The sequence below is a fragment of the Tachypleus tridentatus genome, chromosome 8, assembly GCF_004210375.1.
Source record: "Tachypleus tridentatus isolate NWPU-2018 chromosome 8, ASM421037v1, whole genome shotgun sequence".
Lineage (NCBI taxonomy): Eukaryota > Metazoa > Arthropoda > Merostomata > Xiphosura > Limulidae > Tachypleus > Tachypleus tridentatus.
In genome coordinates, this window is record NC_134832.1 from 134,467,000 (window position 1) to 134,490,270 (window position 23,271).

The 23,271-nt window shown below is 31.7% G+C and overlaps 1 protein-coding gene across 1 annotated transcript in view; it reads right to left on the reverse strand.

The window, feature by feature from the left end:
* LOC143223557 (sorting nexin-17-like) overlaps nt 1-23,271 on the reverse strand; it is a 50,757-nt gene that overhangs the window by 6,478 nt on the left and 21,008 nt on the right. Inside the window, exons 4-10 of the mRNA XM_076451659.1 lie at nt 20,261-20,436; nt 16,044-16,131; nt 13,248-13,332; nt 12,730-12,892; nt 9,979-10,119; nt 5,036-5,098; nt 2,027-2,131 (exon numbers count right to left, since the gene is read on the reverse strand). Coding sequence (XP_076307774.1) covers nt 2,027-2,131; nt 5,036-5,098; nt 9,979-10,119; nt 12,730-12,892; nt 13,248-13,332; nt 16,044-16,131; nt 20,261-20,436 — 821 coding nt within the window. The remainder of the gene's footprint in view (nt 1-2,026; nt 2,132-5,035; nt 5,099-9,978; nt 10,120-12,729; nt 12,893-13,247; nt 13,333-16,043; nt 16,132-20,260; nt 20,437-23,271) is intronic.

Genomic DNA, 23,271 nt, shown 5'->3' on the forward strand with positions numbered 1-23,271 from the left:
AACGCTAATGACATTAAACATTAATACTGTTTGTTATGAATGTGAACAATTTATGGTGAGATATGTTTCTTTATTTCTGCCATTTAAATTATTCTGTAACTATAATCATAAAAAATGCACGAGTAAGAACTATGTTTACTACATAATGAATCATTAAAATACTTAATTACAAGTTATATAATGAATATAAGATGTTTAATATCTAACAAGCAAAAATGTTTCATCAGTTTATCTAATGGAATTAACCTCAGCTTTACATATAAGATCATTAGATATGTTTGTATGAAGAGGGGGCTTATTCTTGGGTACGAAAGACTGTTTAGTGTTAGGGTTATTATTTAGTTTATTTTGTGACTTAATACTAAACGACTGTTAAATTTCCATATAGGAGTGTTGAAGGTTGATTGTTTTAAAAGCATTAGTTATGACAAATTTCATTATGCAACTCTGCAAGTCATATGTTGGAAGTTAGATTGTTGTACTAGGCTTTAGTACTATTACTAATGTCTTTTTACTCCAACTGTTGGTATTTTTCTTGTAAGCTTAAGCAAGTATTATTTTATTATAGCATTGCACAGTTTATAGAAAGTTTGGGACCTCAGTGAAAAAGGTATACTGACATATATACACATATTTTAGAGAAAATACTGACAAAATTAAGTAAACTAGTATAATTCATTTACTGGATTACTAATTGGTGCCTTTCTACCATAATGGGGTCTGAAATGCTAATATCAAGAGGCAAGTTTTTGACTTACTTAGCCCCAAATGGTAGTACCTTATTTTTCTTATTATTTTTATTTCAATTAATTTTCTTCTTCTTTACTTTGGAGAGCAGTTACCTTCCCACAATTGTCTGCAGGCAAGAAAGGGCGATACAGATGTGGGACGCTGTGGGCTTGAGTACCCACATCTTGCTATCCTAATTTCTATATCTATTGTTACTCCTTTATTTCTTATGTGAGGCTGGCAAATGGAGGTTAAGACTGATAGATAGTTTATCCCCACCACAATGTGGGTCCTACTTCCTTAGTCACCTCTAAAACCTAGGGGACATTTTATATCTGACATTATAGCTTGTACTCTGGGGATATTTTCAATCAGTGCAGTGTGATGTGTTTAATATATTTTTGTTTTGGCTTATTTTTTATGTTATAACAAACTAATATATATATATATATATATATATACACACACACATACATATATAATTTTTATATATGTATATAGGTGACCAAGTGGGCTAGTTTGTTCAGTCAGAACACAAGGTTAGCAAATGTGACGTTACTCAGAGTGCATGTGTGTGTGTGTGTGTGTGTGTGTGGGGGTGGGGGAGGGGAGAGAGAGATTAACCTTAATGGGTGATTTATATAGTGTGTTTTACAGTTAGCAGAGACAAGGGGACTAATATGACTCTTCAAATGGTGTTCTAAAGTAACTGAACCTGCCTGTGTGAACTTTGACAAAAAAGGGGACAATTATACAAGGTTTTAAGTAAGGTTCAGGATACAACTGTGCTAACTCAGAGGGTAAATGTAAGTGAAACTATCATAGATTATGCAGTAACAAAGAGAGTAGAGAAAGGTAATTTGTCCTATCAATTAGATTCTAAAGTAATTGAATCAGCACGTGTGAATTTTTGACAAGAGAAGAAAATTATTTAGGTTTAGATGGAACTGTCGTATCCTGTAGTGTAAATAATTTTTGTACATACATTTGAGCTGTTTTGAATACATTTTAAAATTAGTGGGTTGTGAGCTGTGTTTATTGTTTGAATTTATTTCCAACATATCACAGATGCACACTGTAGAAGAATCCTAACCCACTTATATAAATAAAACTCTAACAGTGACCAAATATATATTTTATGCTGCTATTGTTTTACAAGCATTTTGTCAGAGTAGCTTCAATTGACACCGATATTTTCTTTGGACAATCTTTCTCTAGTTTTATAGTGTTTTGATTTTTACATTGACATGAAGAACAAAGACTATATAGTTAAATCACCATAAAACAATAACCAAACCTGGTCACTTTCAATTGTAATCCACTGGAGTTTGTCTTTGTTTAATAGATATTCAAAAGAAAACTCAAGATGTGGGCAGTTATTCTCCTGTTCCTTGTCAGTATTCTGAAATTAAAAGTAAAATATCACTAAAGGATGAACAAAATACCAGGATTCAGAGCTACTTCTAGTTACGTTCCCAATAACACTCTTTATTTACATGCTAATGAAAATATTTTTCTCCTTGATCATGAACTGTTAAAATTTTTTTATGATATTCATAAATTAATGTTAATTGATCAACACAAATGGAAACTGTTAAATATTAAGAAAAAATAATTGCATAGAAGACGTGTTTATTGGAATCAATCTCAACTTTTCGTTTAACATGAATCATGTGATTAGTTACATCATTCAAAAAAAATTGTGACAACGTCTAAAAGTTGGTACTTTCTTACACTGAAAATATATTTCCAACAGGTACTTACTTTTCTCAAATAATAGCTTCTCTTGTTCAGTGTTGCCCTCTATAGGTGAACATGTTTTTACTTGTCACTAGCCTTGAAACTCCCACCAATCTGACATTTAGTGTGGTTCTACTATGTCTTTACATTGAAATAAACATCCAGCAACACTTCACCAATAACAATGTAGCACACTTTTCTGATACAGGTTACTCCCTCTATATCATTTAGTCTAGTCTTCACTTTGGCATTAAGCTCAAAAGAAGTACTGGTGGAAGTGGAGATGAAGAGTGAGCAGAAGTATCTATCAGAAATATATTTTCAGTGTATTGAATCTCTTCTCACAAAATAGCTAGAATCCTACACTGAAAAGGTAGAGGGATTGGTGAAAACGTTTCCTACATGATCACCTTGTGGAAAGCATCCAAAAAATGCAACCTCTTTTGAGAGAGGAATCAACCTTTAGGTGAGTCCAACATATGTGTACCAGGTATACATGTCACTCAATGAGGTAGTAACTGTCACTTAAGTGGATGGAAATTAGTTAAAGCACATCCAATAATGTATACATGTTGGTTGGTTCAGCTCAACATACAGGAATTGAAATTTGCAGGGTTTCCAAATAAATATATTGATTGTGGGGAAGATTAAATGGATGTATCTCACAGTGCAGGATGGCTAGGGCACACCAGACCACACTCAGTGGGTCAACTCTAGCCCCTACCACTTTCACTTCAAGCCTATGAAATGAAAAGGAGAATGTTCCATTCAGTCGGTCTTCAGGGCACATATCCTCAACCTACATCAGCCACTTGGAGACCCAGCATTTAAGTGATGATAGACAGGGTAGTGCCTATGTTGTGATTCATTCAGATCCAAAAGCAAACAGCCTTCTTGTTCCTAATATAGCTCCACATGTTACCACATCTTATGAGTCACAACATAGAGGTGGTATGTTCAAGGTACTACAGTGAACCAAAGTACCTGTCAGTCAGTCCAGCTCCTTGCAATATCAAACGTCCAATCTTCAATTTGATGGAGGAGGTATGCCAGGGATATCTTAACAAATTAGTACATTGAGTCCTTGGCAGGACAAAAACTCCTGACCAACACATGCATGAGGACTTATGCTGACTGCCTCAACTATAATTCAAAACCTGCCATATGGGAACTGACATTCAGGTGATAGTTGGATGAATGGTCCCTACTGGCAGGGGTGAACTGCATTTTGGTTCATCTACTAAAGTCTATGAATCAGTGAGAAGATGTATACCATATATACCAGCAGAATATAACTGCCCTACTCTCGACTGAATGAAATTTAGCACATTCAGAAAGAAGCCTCAATGGTTCATCACCCAAGCAGCTAGAAACTAGAAAGTTGTGAGAAGTCACATACTTTACTTGTAAAAGTATGGAAGAAATGAGGGATGGAATACAGAACAATGTAACAACAGAGACTGCACAAGGGATGACTACAGTAACTTTATTTTGAAAAGTAGACCATTCCTAATTTATTTAGTTGAAGAGGCAGCAATCCCCTCCCACTTTATTCATGATAACCAATTAGTTAGTACAGTCTGGCATAATCATGATGCAATATATTGCGAGTTGAACCTACAAGTGATCTTGTGGAACACACCTCATCTCAACAGTGTGCATTACAGTGGAAATTATATATATATATTGGCAGGTCCAGCCTATGGTTGTTCTCAGGTTGGGCTTTCCAGTCAACTACTTGCTACCTAAAGGTCACAATCCCTCAGAGGATATGTGTTGGCAGCACCTTAAATGGTGTGTGTAAACACACACACACTTACACCACTGAGTGGGATCATCCACTAATAAGATGCATGACCCTCTAGGAGAAGTGTTCAAACTAAGGCTAAGATTTCCTCACATGAAAGTGTAGAACCTGAAGCTTGAAAAATGACAAAGTATTAATAGTAACCACAAGAGTGGTAGTCATGACACCAAAGTTAGAATTCATGATTCAACTGAGGTAATTCCACAAAAAGACGAAAACTTTACTTTCACTTAAAATCATAAGATTGATTGATTGATTTAAAGTTGAAAACACAAGTAAAATATTGTAATGTATGAACACAAATTAAAATCATAAGATAAACTACATTTATTTATGTTAGGTTGAATAGTATGGAGGGTAACTGGTGTCAGGAGGTTGTATCATGCTCCTATTGGTGGAGGGCTACAACAGAATACACTGAGCATGGGGTTAGTGAGAGTTCTAAGGCTAGTGTAAATCCAATACATTTCTGCATATAGAGGGCAGCACTGAATGAAAGAAGGTATTATGTAAGAAGAGGCATGAAAGGATATCACAAACACGTTTTTGTTATTTCTTTCAGGTATTTGAGCAAAAAAGACTGATGCGGCATTAAATATGCAATGGATATTACTTATTTCTTTGCAAATAAAGACTTTAGTAAAATACCAAAATATGTTCCTTCCTAAATATAGATTGTCCAACTTAAAATAAAACTGTCAGTAAATTTGGACTGTTATTACTGTATCTCATAAAAATAATGATCCTTTCTTCACTTACCGAAGTTAAAATTCTCCAACATCGAATTCTTGTAATGCGAAAGCTTCCTTCTTTCACTTCATTCTAAATATTAAATGTAGAACTATTTCAAAGTTTAAGAACAACAAGCACAAATTCTGTGAGGAATATACAATCATACCAACTGTTGTTAGGAAGCACTTTACTTATAAATATTATTAAGAGAACACAAATAAAAATATAGTCTATTATTTCACTTATTCAAGGGGTTTGGACAAGACCTGAACTGAAGTAATCACCATGTAGTGGAGAAGACGATTAGTTCTATGTTTATCCTTCTGGGTAAACTTTAATTATATATAGCCACATTGACAAGCTTTAAGCTACATAGCATGCTACTTCTGTTACTACGAAAAACCATGATTCAAATTTTAACATACAAATCCTAATGTACTTATTGAGGTAAATGTGTTATTTATTGTGACCTAATGCATTTATAAGAAAAGTAAACTATGGTCTAACCTTTATCAATGCCAAAGATAGTTGATAAGTCTTAAATCAGATTGAATAATGTACTTGCTTATAAATATCTAGGAATAAAGATAATCAGGAAACAACAGTCTATGTTTCTGAATGTAGCTCATGAAACCAACTAAGACTGAAACCATGGTTGACAGAGGAAACAGGCAGACAAATAATTTAGAAACTTGTGAACTGAAAAATGCAGTATGTAGTGTTACCTTGGTAAAAGTAACTTTTGGATACTTTACTAAATAATTGCCAAGTAAACTAGTACTTACCAAAATAATTATAAAAACAACCACAATTGTGTAATAAATGTATAGATATTCAAACAGAAACTGAGTGATTTGTAAATGAAATATTCTTCCAAGAACATTGCAATTATTTGTTTTATTCATGACTTTATGCTTCCAAAGATATTGTCTTGATTTGAAATATAAACATAAACTTTGTGCAATATATACCACACATATTGATGTTACGTGTCATGTTAAAGTTACATATGTGCCCTACTACATTGAGAAATATAGATAATATGCCTTGAAATATATGGTCTGGTCATGTAGTCAACAGGCAGTCAAAACATTTTAACTATAAACCTTACAGACTGCAGTAAACAGTAAGAATACACAAAAATATGTTTAGTATTTACATCACTTCAAGTCAAGACACTCAGAATAGACCTGTACTTGAAAAATTACAAAATTCAAGTGATATCATTCCAACATACTGACCTGTTACATCCTCTGTTATAACAGGCCATAGAAACACACCTGAGCTTCATTTTAGTGATATGTTCTGTCCTCTATTACCACATAACAATCATATGAACTTTATCCTATATTACTGAACTTTTGACTGTTACTACAGGTTAAGGGGATCAGTTGAAATTATTTTTATGTAATGAACTGTTATGTTTTTCTTACGACAGATTATAAGAATCATTAAATTTTTTGTACACAGGACTGGTAATTTTAATCAAACCAGCAGTCACAAAACCATATCTCTGAAATCATACAGTGTAATTTTATGAAATTTGACAAGCTTATAGTAAACACTAGAAGTCCATCATACACAAAAAATCAGTTACTTAATAAAGCATATTTATGATAACCTGATTCTGTATTTACTAAACCTTTCTGTGTTAGCATGAGTATAGGGTGGTTTTCACATTAAGAATAAAAATACTTTTCATCTTAGCTTCTCAATTTATTTGCATAACCTCTAGAATCTTCTCTATGAATATAATAATTTGGAGTAAAACTTTATATGTTTTATTTGTTATTTTCTTCATAACCTAACATAAAGTGTATAGGTGGCTCAGTTAATATGACCAATCTTGTAACCATCGTGTAATGAACACAAAATAGATGCAAGTTACCCTCTTTTTTTCTTTCTACAATGTGCAGTCATTCTAATGGACAATTACAGTTAGTTATCTTCAGCCCTCTAGCCACTTCACAGCTGATTAGATTTGATTTTAAAATTTTATTGCACTTTTAACTATTAAATGAGCATAAGAAAGAAATAAACGACTCAGAACAGTGCAAATTACAAGTAAATAAACTATTGAATTACATCATGCACAAAAGCAACTCATGTATTTATCACAGAGAAAGAAATTATTTAATATAATTGTCATTTAAGCTTTCTTATATACTTCAATAAGTTTCTAGTTTTTACATTTTAGTTATTTTTAATAAAATTTAAAATATATATGACAACAAAAAGTGCAATACTTAAATGTGAGTCTTGTATTTGTTCTGCAGTCAAGGTTTCAGTAAAAATTAATCCTACTTTCTTTTGGGAGAATTGTTGTTAATAGTTTACTGAATTGTGTTTTGATTCAAATATTCAATTTAAAGTATAAAATAATAAACACACACAAAGATCATAACATCCCATAAATACAATAATTTAATTGGTTATCCAATTAAAGTGGTTTAAAACAATTCAAACTGACCACTCATGATTACTTAGTGAGAGCAGATACTCAAGCTATATGTAGAATAATTATGAAACTACTATCAGAACAATCTAGTCTTATAAGGAATACAGTAAATTATTCTCTTTTTTTTGGTCAAAACTAATCCAATAGCAAATTCCATAGAATTATTTGTATTTTTTGAAAGACAGAATGTGATAGGAGAGTATGAAAGGTGGGTTTGACTTTCTGATCTATATCTCAGTAAAGCAATTAGAGTGGAGACTATCTGCTTAAGTTATGTATTAGCAATATCTGTATTATACATGTATAATTTGTATTAAACTCAGAACTCAAACAACAGTAGGAAGATCATGACGACTAGAAACCCACTTGAAGTAAAAATGTATCTCAGGACGGCTGGTACGAGTATTAATACTTTTACCAAAATAAAGCAGAAAACAACATTCTGAACTTCTTAGGTCATCTTTAGGTTAACCTTAAATGGACAGTTTGCAGTGAGGAAGTGTCACATGATACAAAAAAGGGAAGGTGTAAAATTAATTGAAATATATGTTTTTGAAATTAAAAAATTAAAACAGACATTATTAAATTTGAATTATAAAATATATTCTGATGTTAAATTTATTGACATACACTAACAATAGTTGTTGTTTAATTAAATGGTTAACCCTCTCATTAAGGATAAGTTAAAGTGAACATATCATGACCTTTTATTCAAAATTCAATAAAGTTATAAACAACATAGAATAATACATTTGACATTATTCAATGAATTAAGTTTTAATATCATAGAAGTTTTAATTTCAAAATCATCACCTTTGTTCTCTGGGTCTTACCTATTGTCTAATTTATTTATCACTCTTGTCTGTAGTATGGAATTTAACAAATTACTCATTATAACATACATATTACTAATACAAAGTTTAAATGTTTTACAGTTTTCAACCTGATTTCTTTACAGAGACATAAGCTAGAAAGTCAAACTCATAGTCACATCCTCTCTTTCACAAATTGCAGAGTTCTTTCTGACATTTTGTACCATATTATTCACAGCCAACAGAAAGATAAATTGTAATTTATAAAATTATGTATTATAGTACACCATTTTCTGTACAGAATGCTGTCTATTTTGTCTTCAGTTTCCAAGTTACTACGTTGGTCAGATTGATCAAATCCATATACATTTTAGGGTAGACAAAATATAATGCATTACCAAAAACAGCAACAAAAATACAGTTTGATGTTTATTTAGGAGGATTTAGAAGTAACCACAAATGAAATTTGAAAATTTTCAGAAAAAGATAAGTACTTTTAATGTTAATATGAAATTCATGTTGCACTTGGAGTAGTCAACTCTGAGATCCCATATATTCACAGATAAATCTGAATTTTTATGGACAAAAGAACTGTAATAATTAATGAAAGTGTGTTAAATTTCACAAAGATACAACTAACACATTAGCAATTATAACATGGAAGCTGATGGTTACTTTGGGTTAAAAGGTTCATGTAATCCACCCACCATGTATAAAAAGAGTTAATGTATGTAAAAATATTGTGGCATTTACACTTTGACCTAACCATATCCAGGAGGTTAAGCTCCATCCCAATTTAGATTTAATGTCCAGTCTCAATAGTGTAAAAAAATCATATGAACTGCATCAGAGTCTGGTAAACTATTACTACAGGTTCTAATAACTTATAACTTATTGAGTTTTATCTTAATCTACTAAAGTACTGCCCTCGATAATGACACATTACTGGAATCATCAAAACTCCATCTCAACAAATAACTGTTACATACATTGTTACCACAGATTATAAGAATCATTGGAGCCCCATCTCAACAAAGTGAACTATTACAAACCTTGTTATTGAAATTTAATCTCAGCCTCATGACCTATTGCCCTGCCCTTTGTTACCTCATATTAAGTGATTTCATATAAGGTCAGTTTAGTGGTCCAAACCCATATTTCAGAAGGAATGCTGACTATAATTTTAAATTCACTAAGTGTATCTACAAGAATTTTAGGAAGCTTTTACTAAAATTTACAAGTTTATTGTACACAAAAATGTGAATTACAAAAATATCTGTACTCAGGATGTGTGTAAACTGTCATAAGTCTGACTCAGACAAGTCAGAGAGCAGAGTGATATGAAGGATGAAATTGATTTTTCTGTTTTAAAGTTTACATAGCCTCTAAAACACATTTTTATAGTTTTCTTCAACATTCTTGTATATCTAATATTTACTCTCCTCTATCATGAACTGGTGCTAAAACAGAAATATATGATAAAAAAGTATAGTTGTCAACTCTGACAAATACATACCATGCTGAATGGTTCTATTTAAAAGGTTGTGGTATGTGCACTTTGACCCTTGTCCATACATATAGAGTTAAAAAAATCACCTGACTTTATCTCAACCTAATGAGTTATTTATAATTTTAACTCAATCCCAATTTAATAAGTTATTGTTTTGACAAAAGGTAGTCTGATGTAAAGTATAACTTACATTGACATTGGATATTCTGAAGTTCAGCTCTTTTCCACCAGCACTAATGATTACCTGTGTGTTGGGTTCTGGGTAATTGCAAATACAGGGTTCAAACTGGATGTATCCATAATGCTTGAGTGTGCATACAAGTTGCATGTACTGGCAAATAGGGTAAAAAAAATTAATAATAATAATAAAAAGAGGTAGAAACCAAACTAATTGTAGGTACAAATAGGGTAAAAAAAATTAATAATAGTAATAAAAAGAGGTAGAAACCAAACTAATTGTAGGTACTGCTAAGCATAACATGGAAAATACATCACAAAAAAAGGCTGTAAAGATTCAAACTAGCTGTAAGCACTGCAAAGTAGGAAAAAACAAAAAAGTTGGAAAAGCCAATATGGTTGTAGATACATATATACAACTATAGTTATAACAAAATACTGGAACAAGTAATCCAGTTGCAAATTCAAGTAGTGTCATGAAAACAAAATAATTATTAGAAAAACCTTTAAGGTTTTTATCAGCAATAGATATCTTTAAAACAATGGTAAAAAATAGACCAAAACATACAATGAAATCATTCAAGTGAAAGGTACTACCAAGTATAACAAACAGCTGAACACAGAATAACATTTTTACTGTACTTAGTAGCTTAGCAGTAGGTGGTTTGAATAATTTTTAAATAATGAAATTTACACATGAATAAATTCCACAGTCTAAAATTAGTGGATTAACACTAAAGATTGAATTATATATTTAATAATTAATGAAAAAACAATTAATAATTATACCTGTAAATTAATCTTTTTCACCACACATCCATCTTATTGGAACAATACTAAGAAAATATGTGACTCATATAAAGTTATCACTTTACCTGGTAACCTGAAAAATTGTTTGTAACCCGTGGCAAAGCAGGATACAATGGTCCTAATAACATACTATAATTTTAAAACTCGTACACATGAATTCAAACTACATTAATAAATAAATCAAAAACTGTCAACAAACAAATGTTAAAAATGAAGTATGAACTTGTGTTCTTATGTTAGTCAGGGAGAGATGTTGTATTCTCATTAGTTTGAAACCAATGACATATGATGCCAAATCAATGTATTGTCTGTTGACATCCAATGATATCACATATGGCAAAATGTTGATAGGCTAACTAACATATCATCTGTTTATGCCCCATGACATGAAGAAAAGCAGACTTTTGCCAGGGTAATGTATCAACTGTTTACAATTACAATTCATGACTTTTGACATGTTTTCAGTTAGATTTGGGGATATATATATATAATGGTTTATGCATTATGTAGTACAGACCACACACAGTATATTGTTTGGCTCTATTTCAACAGTTTCAATGGTTAAAAATGTTTATTAATGGTTTAAAATTGTATTTTTGTGTTTTCAAATAGAAAATGCCTCTGGATACAAAGAAACCACCCAGTCCAATGCAGAGAATGATGCAAGCTGTCATTTGATATCTCACTGGCATTTACTGGTCAAGCAATAACTTGCCAATATCATGTTTTTGGTTCTAATATTCATTTGTTACTTGCTGGTGTACAAAAAAAAAGTAGCAATCATTGAAACTTTATTATAGCTGACTTACTAATAGTGAGAGTACAGATGTACTGAAATAGTGCAAACTCAAAATGTAATAGAACTGTAGATGTTTTTCATTTGGTTTTGGTGTACAATAACTTAGTATTTTGTTTTTGGGAGATTCGTATATTTGCAACTGTGACTTCATATCCACACATTCTGTAGCAACGAACTATAATTCTGTGGAACTTTGGTAGCATTTCAAAGTGAAAAAAAACAAAACTGGTGGACCAAGATCAAAAAACATTAATCTTAAAAACATACAGAGTGGAAAAAACTCTAACTGGAAAGCATCAAATATACTTTTGAAAATCCAGAAAGGCAGAAAAGTCTGTACAAGTAAACTGCACCCAAATGTATATTGTTCATACTAGGTGGTGCCAGTAAGTTACAAAGTTAGTTACATGTTTACCTTATGTATCCTCAAGACAGCTGGTACAGCTATTAAAACTTTAATTAAAATAAAGCACAGAACAATATTTCGACCTTCTTAGGTAATCTTCAGGTTAACACAAAATCTTTGCTTTGTCTCTGCAAAGCACATAGGACAAGTATTTTCAAACTCCAGTTTCTTGTGATACAAGTGAGTAAGAATGGTAACCCATCTCTCAGGGATGGGATGCCAGTCTACCACAGGTCAACTCTCAGCTAATAACAGGTATCCATAATATAACTCAAACTGGATTGAGTGGGTTAGGGTATATTGAACTAGGACACAACAGATAGATGAAGGTTAGCCTTGAATTCATCCAACTACAATTCCAAAGTGTGAAGCCAATGACCTATGCTTCCTAATCTCATAGATATAGTCCTGACCAATAATATGCAATACAAATAAACTATCTCCTATTAACATAAAACTCTTCCACAAATGTGCATAGAAAAGATAATATCTTTATTAACAAGTTAACAATATTTAACTGATTAACATTAATGAGAAGTAGTGCAATATATTTTTATTATGTGTCTTTTAACTTGCCAGTATTATCTCAAATACAAAAAACAAATGAAGTTAGTTTATTGTAGCTGGAGTTAAATTACAGATTTTTTCTTGAATAAAGATACAGGCTTGTTATATTTATATAGCCAAATGCCATATTATTACCACAGAAAATGAGATAGCAATTACACCTTACAATGTAAACTTCTGACCTCTTGTTTGGACCCCTTTGACTGAAGAGTGGCAAGCTGTCGTTTCATCTGTTTGTTTGTTATCACCCAGCCTAGTTCCACATCACTTACTGCTTGTACATACAGCAAGTTTAATGCCACCTTGTTACTATAAAGATCTTCATCGTAACTTGAGTCCCAGTAACTAAGAACAATTTTCAAACATAACACGTACTTACATTTTTCAATTATAAAAATTTATTAGTTCAACAATAAAATGGTACTAGTAACTTTTTTAATTTCTTGTTTTAATCATTCTTTTTATTGGAAACTTTATCATAAATACTTCATTAAATTTCCAATTTACCTGCTATTATGGAATTTATACATCTGTTATAGTTAATGGTTTAGTTACTTTCAAGCAAGATGCTAAGTTATTTAAACATATACACCACACAATGGCAATTTTTAAATGTGCATGTAAAAATTAATTTTACCTGCTGTACTTTGAAACATATTATGCTAACAACAAGAGAAAATAAACTACTGAACTACATTACCTTTTCCTAATGACAATATAATGTGATGGACCTGCAGCTTTGAGTGACAGACAAGGAGCTTCAAAGTTCTGCAGTCTCCGCTCCACTGAAAAAAAAAAATAAAGCCACAGATAACTTTTATTGACCATTTACAAAAAATAATTCAAAATAAGCTTTCAAAATGAGAATCATTTATTAACTGTAAAAGATTTCAATAACAACAAAAGTCTTATGTAATTCCATAAGTTAACACTTTACTTACCTAAATATGTATTTTGGATGGATACTTCTATTTACCACAAAAAGATGCCATCTTGAATGCAGTGCATTGCAATTTCCTGATCATGCCACTAATTTTGAACAAAACTCTCAACTCTGCAGATAAACATATTGTGTCAGCATATGACATAATTATCATTACACTACAGACATCACCATGTGCAGTAATTGCTATAAGTACTAGCAAGTGAACACACAATCATCCTTGACAAGACAAATTTTAAGCACATCAGAAGTAAAGAGGAAGGATGGGAGGTAGTACAGAGAATGGAGTATATATCTAAAATACACTTTCAAGTAAAGAAAATATCAGTTTCAGAAATACTACTAACTTTTCTCTGCAACACAGAGAGCTAAAAATCCCATGGGTGGGGCAGCCTCAAGAAGCAGCACTTGATCTCAGTGGGAGTCGCATCAACTACACCCATGTTGAGGGAGTTAAATGAGGGAAGCTCAGTAGAAGCAACAGAAACAGAATAATGAAAGACCTAGGCAAGAGATGAAAATGGCAGAAAAGCACCAGTTACTTAATGAGCAATGATATAACATTGTTTGCAAACAAAGCATCTCCACTTGTTATTGAAATAGGAGGAGGTGAACCCTGAAGTGGAATGGAGATCCTCAGGAAGTAAAGAAACACAGACCTGAAAATTTGTGGTAAAAAAATGGTCCATGAAGCAACAGTGGTTAGAATTTCTTCTTTTTTCTAAGGTGGATAAACAAATGAAGGTACTCATAATCCAACAGAAAAAAGGGACTCTGAGACAAGCTGAATGAGCAAGACAGAGTTTGGGGTAATAGGGAAAGTATTTATCATACAAATTTGAAAAAACATGCTAGAAGTGCTGAGGAAAAAACAAGACTTTGTTCATGTGATGATGCTCTTGGGAATTGCTATGTACAGAGGATGTTTCACCCTCTTACTGATGGAGAGCTACAATATGATTATAATTACATCATAGGCTGGCACAATACATACTGCCAATATCTTAATACAGTAGGCTGCTATTAGTATATCATGGCTGCTGATAGTTATGTTCTATGTTTTAATAAAGATGCTGAACTACATTTTATCAGATAATTATTAATGCAAAATACACCATTAATCCATCAAATAATTCAAATACAGTAACTGTCAATAATTCTTTAACCAATTCTTAATACAAAAGTTGTCATGTGGTCATTGATAAGTCTTAATGAAGTTTCAAGAGTCACTCAATTATTAATGTTGTAATTAGTTTATCATTTCTCATTAACAAGTCAAATGACTTTTAATGAGGTTTTCACGAGTCCTTCACTTATGACTTACTGTATAATTTTTTTACTGTCTGAATTACTTCTTTACACATGAAAGACACTACTTGAAACTTAGGAAACAAGAAATAATATTCCTTCTAAAAAAAGGATAAGACATGAAACTCACCTCTAATATTTCATTAGTCCTTTGAGATAGGCATTGAATTCATTTGCCATATAACATATATATCATATTCATAGCACAAAACACCACCATTCTTGCAGCTTCCATAACTACAATTATGTTACAAAGACTTTCTAATGCTGTTAATAACTTCCCATCAATGGATCTTATATTGACATTAATAAGGTATACTGATAAGCCAATTGCACCCATGAATGACCTTAAAATAACAATTTTGTTCTTATATCTTTCACCACAAATTGTACTTGCTTAGACAATGTAAAGGTCCACACGACCATACAAGCTGACATCAGTCCACATCACAAACCATTCTCAAAGACATCCTATTGGACAATGCACATTTCTGTGCAATTTTCCTTTGAATGATTTATAAACTGTAGTACATCCATCACTGGAGTACAGCTAAAATTTGGACTCATTTGTGACTAACAAAGAATTTTACTATTAATTGTACTTTTAAAAATAGCAATGCAATTTCCTCTTTGTACTGGAAGCTCCATCTTTAATTGTGCTAATAATCTTCTGCTTCTTGTATGTACCTGTGTTGAGGCATAGTCATTGAGTGTTCACCTAAAGGTTCAAATGTTAAAACAGACACAACTACCATACAATGACCAAACCATATGAGCAGGAAATTCTACTTGCTACAAAGGATGTTTACTGAAGCAGTAAAAGTGATCAGAGATTAACTCATATTTTCTTCATTTTTGAAGGAGTATTCATCAATGATTATTTTACTGTGTGGAGTGTTAAGGGAGTTATAAACAATGCATTGGATGATTGGAATGTTTCATAGTGCAGAAATTGGTATTAACTTCATCATCAATGAAGATGATCAAAATTCAATTTATCAAAAGAAAAAATCGAAACATTTTAATGGTAATAATTTCATATGATCAGGTACAGAGGAAACTAAAAGATAAAAGTCTCTAGACACATACAAATGGTAATCTTAATTATATTAGTTTCTAGAACAAAAAAGTGAAATAAAAACATTGTAAATTAAATATTGTGATATGCAATCACTTACAAATAATCACCTTATAGTACTTTCAACTGCTATTTTTATCTTTAACATATCAGTGGAAGAAACTTACTTTTCATTTCAGTTCCATCTTTTTTCACCAGGTAGAGGCAAAAATAACACAATAATTCCTCATGCAAATTAATTTCTTTTGCTACTTCCTAAATATGAAAAAAAACAGAGTTCAGTCCATACATTTTACAGCACCACCTATAAAAATAACAACATTTATGTTCTGCATGTTAATGCTAGTTAACACAAAGTTAACTCAGTTTTTATATTATCTTACAGCATAAACAAAGTTACACAGAGAAGTACAGTTGTATATGTGTCTTACTTGTTTCGATAATTACATTTAGACTTAGATTAAGATACATGTACATGCAACATAGCTGCTGTACTTAGCACTTTTCAAAAGTCAGAACAAACCAGCTTCTTGAAGTTACAGTTTCAAGCAACTTGATTAAGTTAAAAAATTAAGGTGCACTTGCTTAAAACGTTTTTCACTATAGAAAAGTGAACAAAATAAAACTCTGAAAAACATTAATAAAATTGATAAAATTGAACTGTCATAGAATAGAGAAGTGAGTTACTATGTATTTTTCTAAATTTTCTTATATGCAAGTTATTTTATGTTATTAATAGGGGCTTTCAAATCCATGCAGAAGTGTCAGTACGTGAAGAAAGAATTAATTACCCTATAAGAAGTAGGGGTGTAATCATAGATCATGGATACAGGCTTCATTGTATGGAGATTTTCAGACATTAACTACTAAATGCCACCTGTATCCAGAAGTAAAACACTTTACAAACCCAGATTACAGCAGTTTTGCAATCAAAAACCCTTTTTACCCACACTGAAGGTAACGATGGCAATTCACCAGCGAGGAAGAGTGATTTTAACATCATGAATAATGTACATACAGTCAGTTTCTTTGTAAAGTTACACTTTTATCCAGCAGAGTTTATATTATCTTGTACAAAACATTTTGAAATAACAGATGACAAGGTGAGTCATGTGAATGAAGTTACCTCAGATAGTTCTTTTAATTATCAAGACACCAAAATCATCACAGCCAAAATAACTAGTTTATATCTTTATTAAAATATATTCAGGATATTTTTTGTTTTATCTTTGTGTCTGCATATGTTTTGCAAACTGGAAGTTCAAAGGTCATAAAAATGTACTATTTTTTCTCCTTTAAATAAATAAAGGTTGCATATGGCAATGGTAATCTTGCAGAAGTTTGTATGAAGTTGGTTCTGTGTCTGTGTTCACTTCCTAGAAGTGGGGTATGCTCACCTCTAGAAGTGGAACAGATTCTAAGACAAGCTGGTATGTATTGAGGTTCTCTCCCTTGAATACAGTATTTGGAATAATCATTGATATAAGTAATCAATGGTATATAGGATACTGCACTAGGGCCTCTATGTTTGACCTGAAAATATTGTATAACATGATTTGTTCTTGGATTATTAATAGTCTTTCTGTGAAGATGTGGTTGAAAATCCCTCTTCATTCCTAAAGTAAGTTTTGGTGCAAACTGATAAGAAGCAATTTCAGCTTTGGTTTACTTTGTGAATACTGGTTTGTTTTATATTTTTACTTGTTTGTTTTTCTTTTGTTGATATGTTCAATCTATTCTTCACTTAACAGTCTTTAACATGCATTTTGAAGATGTTATTTGATATCAATTGACTTGAATATAATGAACTAGTTAAAAAAAAATTAATGTTTTGTTATTGTACAGTTTTTATAATAGGCTTCTTTTTGTATTGACTTTTTGGTACTTTTAATGTTCATAAATAATGTTATGGAGAAACACTTTCTAAGACTGTGTAGCAAGGGTTACCAAAAGGCCTCCGTTAGAATCAAAGCTACTGTTAGCATTAATGAAAGCTATGTTAATATTCTCACTTCATTCTTGGAACCAAGAAGTGGTAGGTGGCTAAACGAAACCCAGAATGTTATTATATAACTTCTAACAGTTACTTGTTTGGCCTGAAGCAAAGAACAGCAGCCTGAATACCCTGAAACTTATTGGAGCAGTATCTTTGGAACATCAAGGCAAATGATAATCAGCATAGGAACTACAAGATATTGATGGTTTGAGTCATCTGAAGATAAGAAGAGTGGTGAGATGTGTACATTGAATGAAAGTTGGTAAAAATTCTGCAACATCATCAATTAGAGCAGCTGGTGTATTGCTATGATTCAGTGGATCCTGGAGTTAGTCAAGAGCCTTCCAGACTAGCAAGACACACTTAAAATGTGTCTAGTACCTGAAACTGATGCTGAATATTCAAGTCCCTATTGGTTTGATACAATAAGTCTGGTTTCTAGTTAATGGCAAGTTAAACTTGACAACATAAGTATGTCTAGGACTGTTTTCAGTGTATGGAAAAGACTGTATAATGTCTCCATCATTCCATTTGTTGTTGTTTTTTTTTAACACACTTGCCACTTTCAAGAAACTTGTGAAGGTTACAGTTAAAAGGAACACAATGGAAAAAATGCAGCATATTTCAAACTGCAGCATACAACCTGAGAATGTTACTTAAACAGAACAAAAGTGCAAGCTTGAAAGTGCATGCTCAAGCACACAGAAGCTGATGTTTCTCGGTCATCATTTGTTTGAGATGGTGTTACTGTGAAGTTTTCAGTGGTCTAGAACTAGCCACCACTTTTTAATAAACAGGAAATCCATAGTTTTCTAGGTTACAGCTCATATTACCAACAGTTTGTGTCACATCATTATCTCCATTAACTAAGGTTGAAATGCACTTTGGGTGGATGGAAGATACATTCAAGTTTTTGAAGTAAGCTTTAGTCCAACCACTAGTGTTTGTTTATTCTTATCAAGACTGTTTATTCATCATCTATATAGATGGCAATAATAGTGGAAAAGGTGCAGTTTTGTCACACACACAGGTCAACTACTCCCGAGTTCCACTACTTTATGACAAAAAGAGAACTGCTTGCAACTGTAGTAATTGTCAAAAACCACTGTCATTACACAATGGTACTCAATGAACCATGCATTACTAAAATGGATAAATTTTAAAAATCCACAAAGTGTGAGTAGACATTGACTAGTGATGATGCAAGAGTACAATGTTATAGTACCTCATCCTCCAGATTAGCAGTACAGGAATGCAGGCAGATTTTCTTACCAACCCTTAAGAGCATGTTCATTCACTGAATGCTCAGATCTTGACCATTGTGTAGTTATTAAAGCTATGGCAGTGAAACTTCTATATTTATGTGGATATTAAGGGTGTTGTGGTATCATTCAAGAAATCTTTTAGGTGCCACCTGAAGCCTCACATGCATTTAGCATAAGCATAGAAAGCAACTGATGTCAACATCAATTGTCATAGAAACTAAAATGGTTTATGAACTGTGATATAATGTATTCAAAGTATGCATTAGTTAATATGTGGTGACTGATATGTATGTGCAATAGTACATGCATACTTTCTGGTACATATCTGAAACAAGTTGTGATATATATTAGAACACAAATTTTCAGGCTCACAACAAATCTGGATCAGAATATTGAGATGTGGTAAGTTTAGTGACAAACAAGGTAAATAGAATAAACTACAAGAGATATAAATATGGTGTGTTCTTTGTTTCCTTAATGCAGGTAAAAGAATAAATACAACTGTTTCTCATGCTAGGTTTTTTGTATGTGATTTTTCACTGAAAGAAAGACACCAAGTTGCTTTAAAATCTACACCACTTCAGGTGAGTAACGAAATATACTGACTTTTGTCAGTTTTGGTGGAAAATACCTTCCAGACATCGCAACTGAAAGAATTGTAGGTCATAATGAATCATAATTAGTCCATTCAAGAGGAAAAGAAACTTAGTTTTACCTACTGTTTTTGAGCATTGTTGATTCAGAAATATGTTATATTGTGTTTATTAAAATACTTCCAAACTTTGTACATAATACTTAATGTTTTATCTCATGTCCATTTCATTGTGTTCAATTTCAGTACTTTAACTATGAATGGTAATTAAACAAAGATGTTCTTAAGTGTCAAATGTTATAAAAGGTATGTGCAAATGTTTCATCATTGTAATTTTATGTTCTTTCCTCATTTCATAATAAAACATACATATTAGTCCTAAAGCAATGGAAATTAACAAAACTTTTGAAGGATTTTATAAAACAAAAATTAAAAGTAGAAAAATAAGTACTTCAATATGTTTACTTCAACCATTTTCAATAAAAACCCTTGGTAAAAGCAATAAAAACTCGAATTTTTAGGTGACCTTACCAACAAAACTGTATCTGTGGCATCAGTTGTATTTACTCTGACAGTTAGTTTATGCCAGTTCATTGTATAAACATCCAAGTCAATGCTGGCTTGTGTAGCATTTTGAGTTTCCTGCTGTGCACTTAAAAGAAAACCCCTAAATATGTTACAGTCTCCAATATCAGGATCCTGAGATACTGTAATAAAAATACAGAGAGAGAAGAATGTGTTAGTAAAAAAATAAAGTACATATATTTATTAGGACAATAAAACACTGTAAGCAGTATAACCTTAAATATACAATTTCATAAGCATGTAATATCATATTTACCAATAAAGAAAATCACCTGTAACACAACATAATGTTATGTATTTGTTAGGGTTATTCTGGTGATATATTTTTCATCATATAATATAGTTAACTTATAAACTTATTGTAATGGACTGATATAACAAGTCACATTTGTACTAAATTTATATAAATATAACAGTATTGTCTTCTGTATGTCCACATAGCTATTTTGCAGGGTGTGGATGGATTTTCTGCAAAATTGGTATGGAGGTTCATTACGTCTGTGCAGGGTTACACACAAATTTTCAGTTTTGCATTCGTGAAGTTTAACTGTACTCTGCTTCCAAATTTGGTATGGAGATTCAGTGGATCAATGAGGAAATACATTAAAATTTTCAGTTTGCTATTTATGGATCTTCACCAAATTTAGTCAAATGTAAAATATATAAATATTTGCAGTTTCACATTTTGTGTTTTGCAGTTTTATTCATGGACATTTATGCATTTTTTATAATTATATATAAGGAAAGTAACTTTTAATGTCCTAAGATAACCTTTCCTCAATCATGAATTTACATTACTTCCATCCAGGAGATGGATACTCCAGCTGGTATTAAATATTCCTCCCGACTTTGATCTATGTATCTATCTTTCTTTTAACTTGCATTAGTGTTCAACTTCATGCACATGTAATAGCCTTGACCAATATATTCACCTATTTTAAACTTCAATCCTTGACATCACCCGTGCATTTGACGTAGTAATAAAATCCTCAAAACAAAATTAAAAAGGCTGTATTTTTACAAATATTTTTTAACCATACAAACAACAACAGAAATTAAAGGATAACTTATGAGAAATATTTATTCAATGAATACAGTTATGAGTCAATGTCATTAAAAGTATATCAGTAGGTACAATCACCAAAGTGGTCAGTGTTAGATTAATTTACTCTAGACCCTATCTAAAAAAGCCACATTAGGCAAACGAGAAAAAAAAGAGAAATAAGTATAACCTTTAAGAAGTATTGAAACAGTCTCTGTTCCTACAGGGTAAGTTTCTTATCAGTCAGTGTATGATATGTTAGATTCTTTGGTCAGAAAAATACCAAGCTTAATGATGTCACAGTGAGTTAAGGACATCCTAAGAAATAGAAGTGTGAAATTAAGATCCAAATTTCTTTTTGGTCAAAACTACGATTCTGTTTCTTGAACAAGGAAACCCATTAAATTCTTGGAATCAATGGAATACCTTGAACTGTTTTGAAAGATGTTACTGCTACTTTCAATAAAACATCAATATACTGTTGTGTAGTAAATCCATCAGTTCAACATGATCTGCACATTGATCCATACTTAACTCCCTCATACTGTAGTTGAATTGTCACTGAAACAGCAACATTCCTAAATGTTCCTAAACATAACATTCAATGTTGAATCTCCAGAAATGAAATCTTCAGTCAGTGATATACATGTGGGTATGAAATTGAAATACATTTGTGAAAAGAATGGGCACTTAATATAATGCCTTCCAATTCTAGTGACCTCAACAGAGTCCAAACAAGCTAAGAGTTGCATTATGATGATGATACAGTCTTCTTGACATCATGCTGAATTTATGGCCAATGGCTATCACTTTCTAATGCCCATATTGTACAGTTTACAGTCATTATGTAACATTGCTGGATTTTCTCAGCTTTCTTCAAGTTGTTTAGGTGTTTGATAAATGTCCACACTTTTATCATTAAGGAACTGAATACACTAAAAGTTACTGCTCCTTGTTTCTGCACTACCTAATCCAATTGCTGAACATCTTTGACAGTTTGCACATTTGTCAAAATTCTTCACAGTCATATACCACCTCAATATTACAGAGAAACAATAACCACAAAGGAAATCAGAAGACAAAATGGGGTATTTACTTTCAAACAAATAAGCTGTGGTATTTCACAAAAGGGAAGATAATTAAAAACACATTGATTTTTCTAATTTTATTAATGTATAACTTTCTAATCCAATTAAATGTTTATCCTTTAACCTAATATGCATGGGCTCAGTCCAGTGGACCAACTCTGTATCAGAGAAGGAATACTGAATATAATTCCAAATTTACTGTATATAAACAAAATATGACAAACTTTGAGTAAACCATATAAGTACGCTCTACATAACAATCCAAATGAGTAACATAGATATCTGTACTCAAGATGTGTCTGTGAACTGACGACATCAATCTGAACCAGATTAACAAGTTGAGGTGCAATGCAAAGTTTATGTGAAGAATAATACTGTTCATTGTATATTTTGCATATTGTATTTGGCACATATAAAAGCAGCAAAATGTATATTTACAGTTTGTTTCATGATCTTTGTATACTGTGTAAAGTATTTACTTTTCTCTATCACTAACTGTTGCTAAATTAGCAATGTAGGGTAAAAGGAATAGTTTATAACTCTAACATCAAATAATAATACCATGTCAGATGCCACTCACACTTTAACCCACACTCATGTGCATAGGGTTTAGTTTTGATGTGATCTTTAATGTTATTCAGTATATATATATATATATTATGCAATACATCATTAAAATCTGGAAAAAAATATGACTGCTAGCAATTACTTTTTAATTTTTGTTTATTTTCAGACATTCATCTATATTTAAAAAAAAACATTGCTAGGAAGAAAATAAAGCACTAAAAATAATTTATAATTATTAGAATTTTTTTTTTAATAATGAA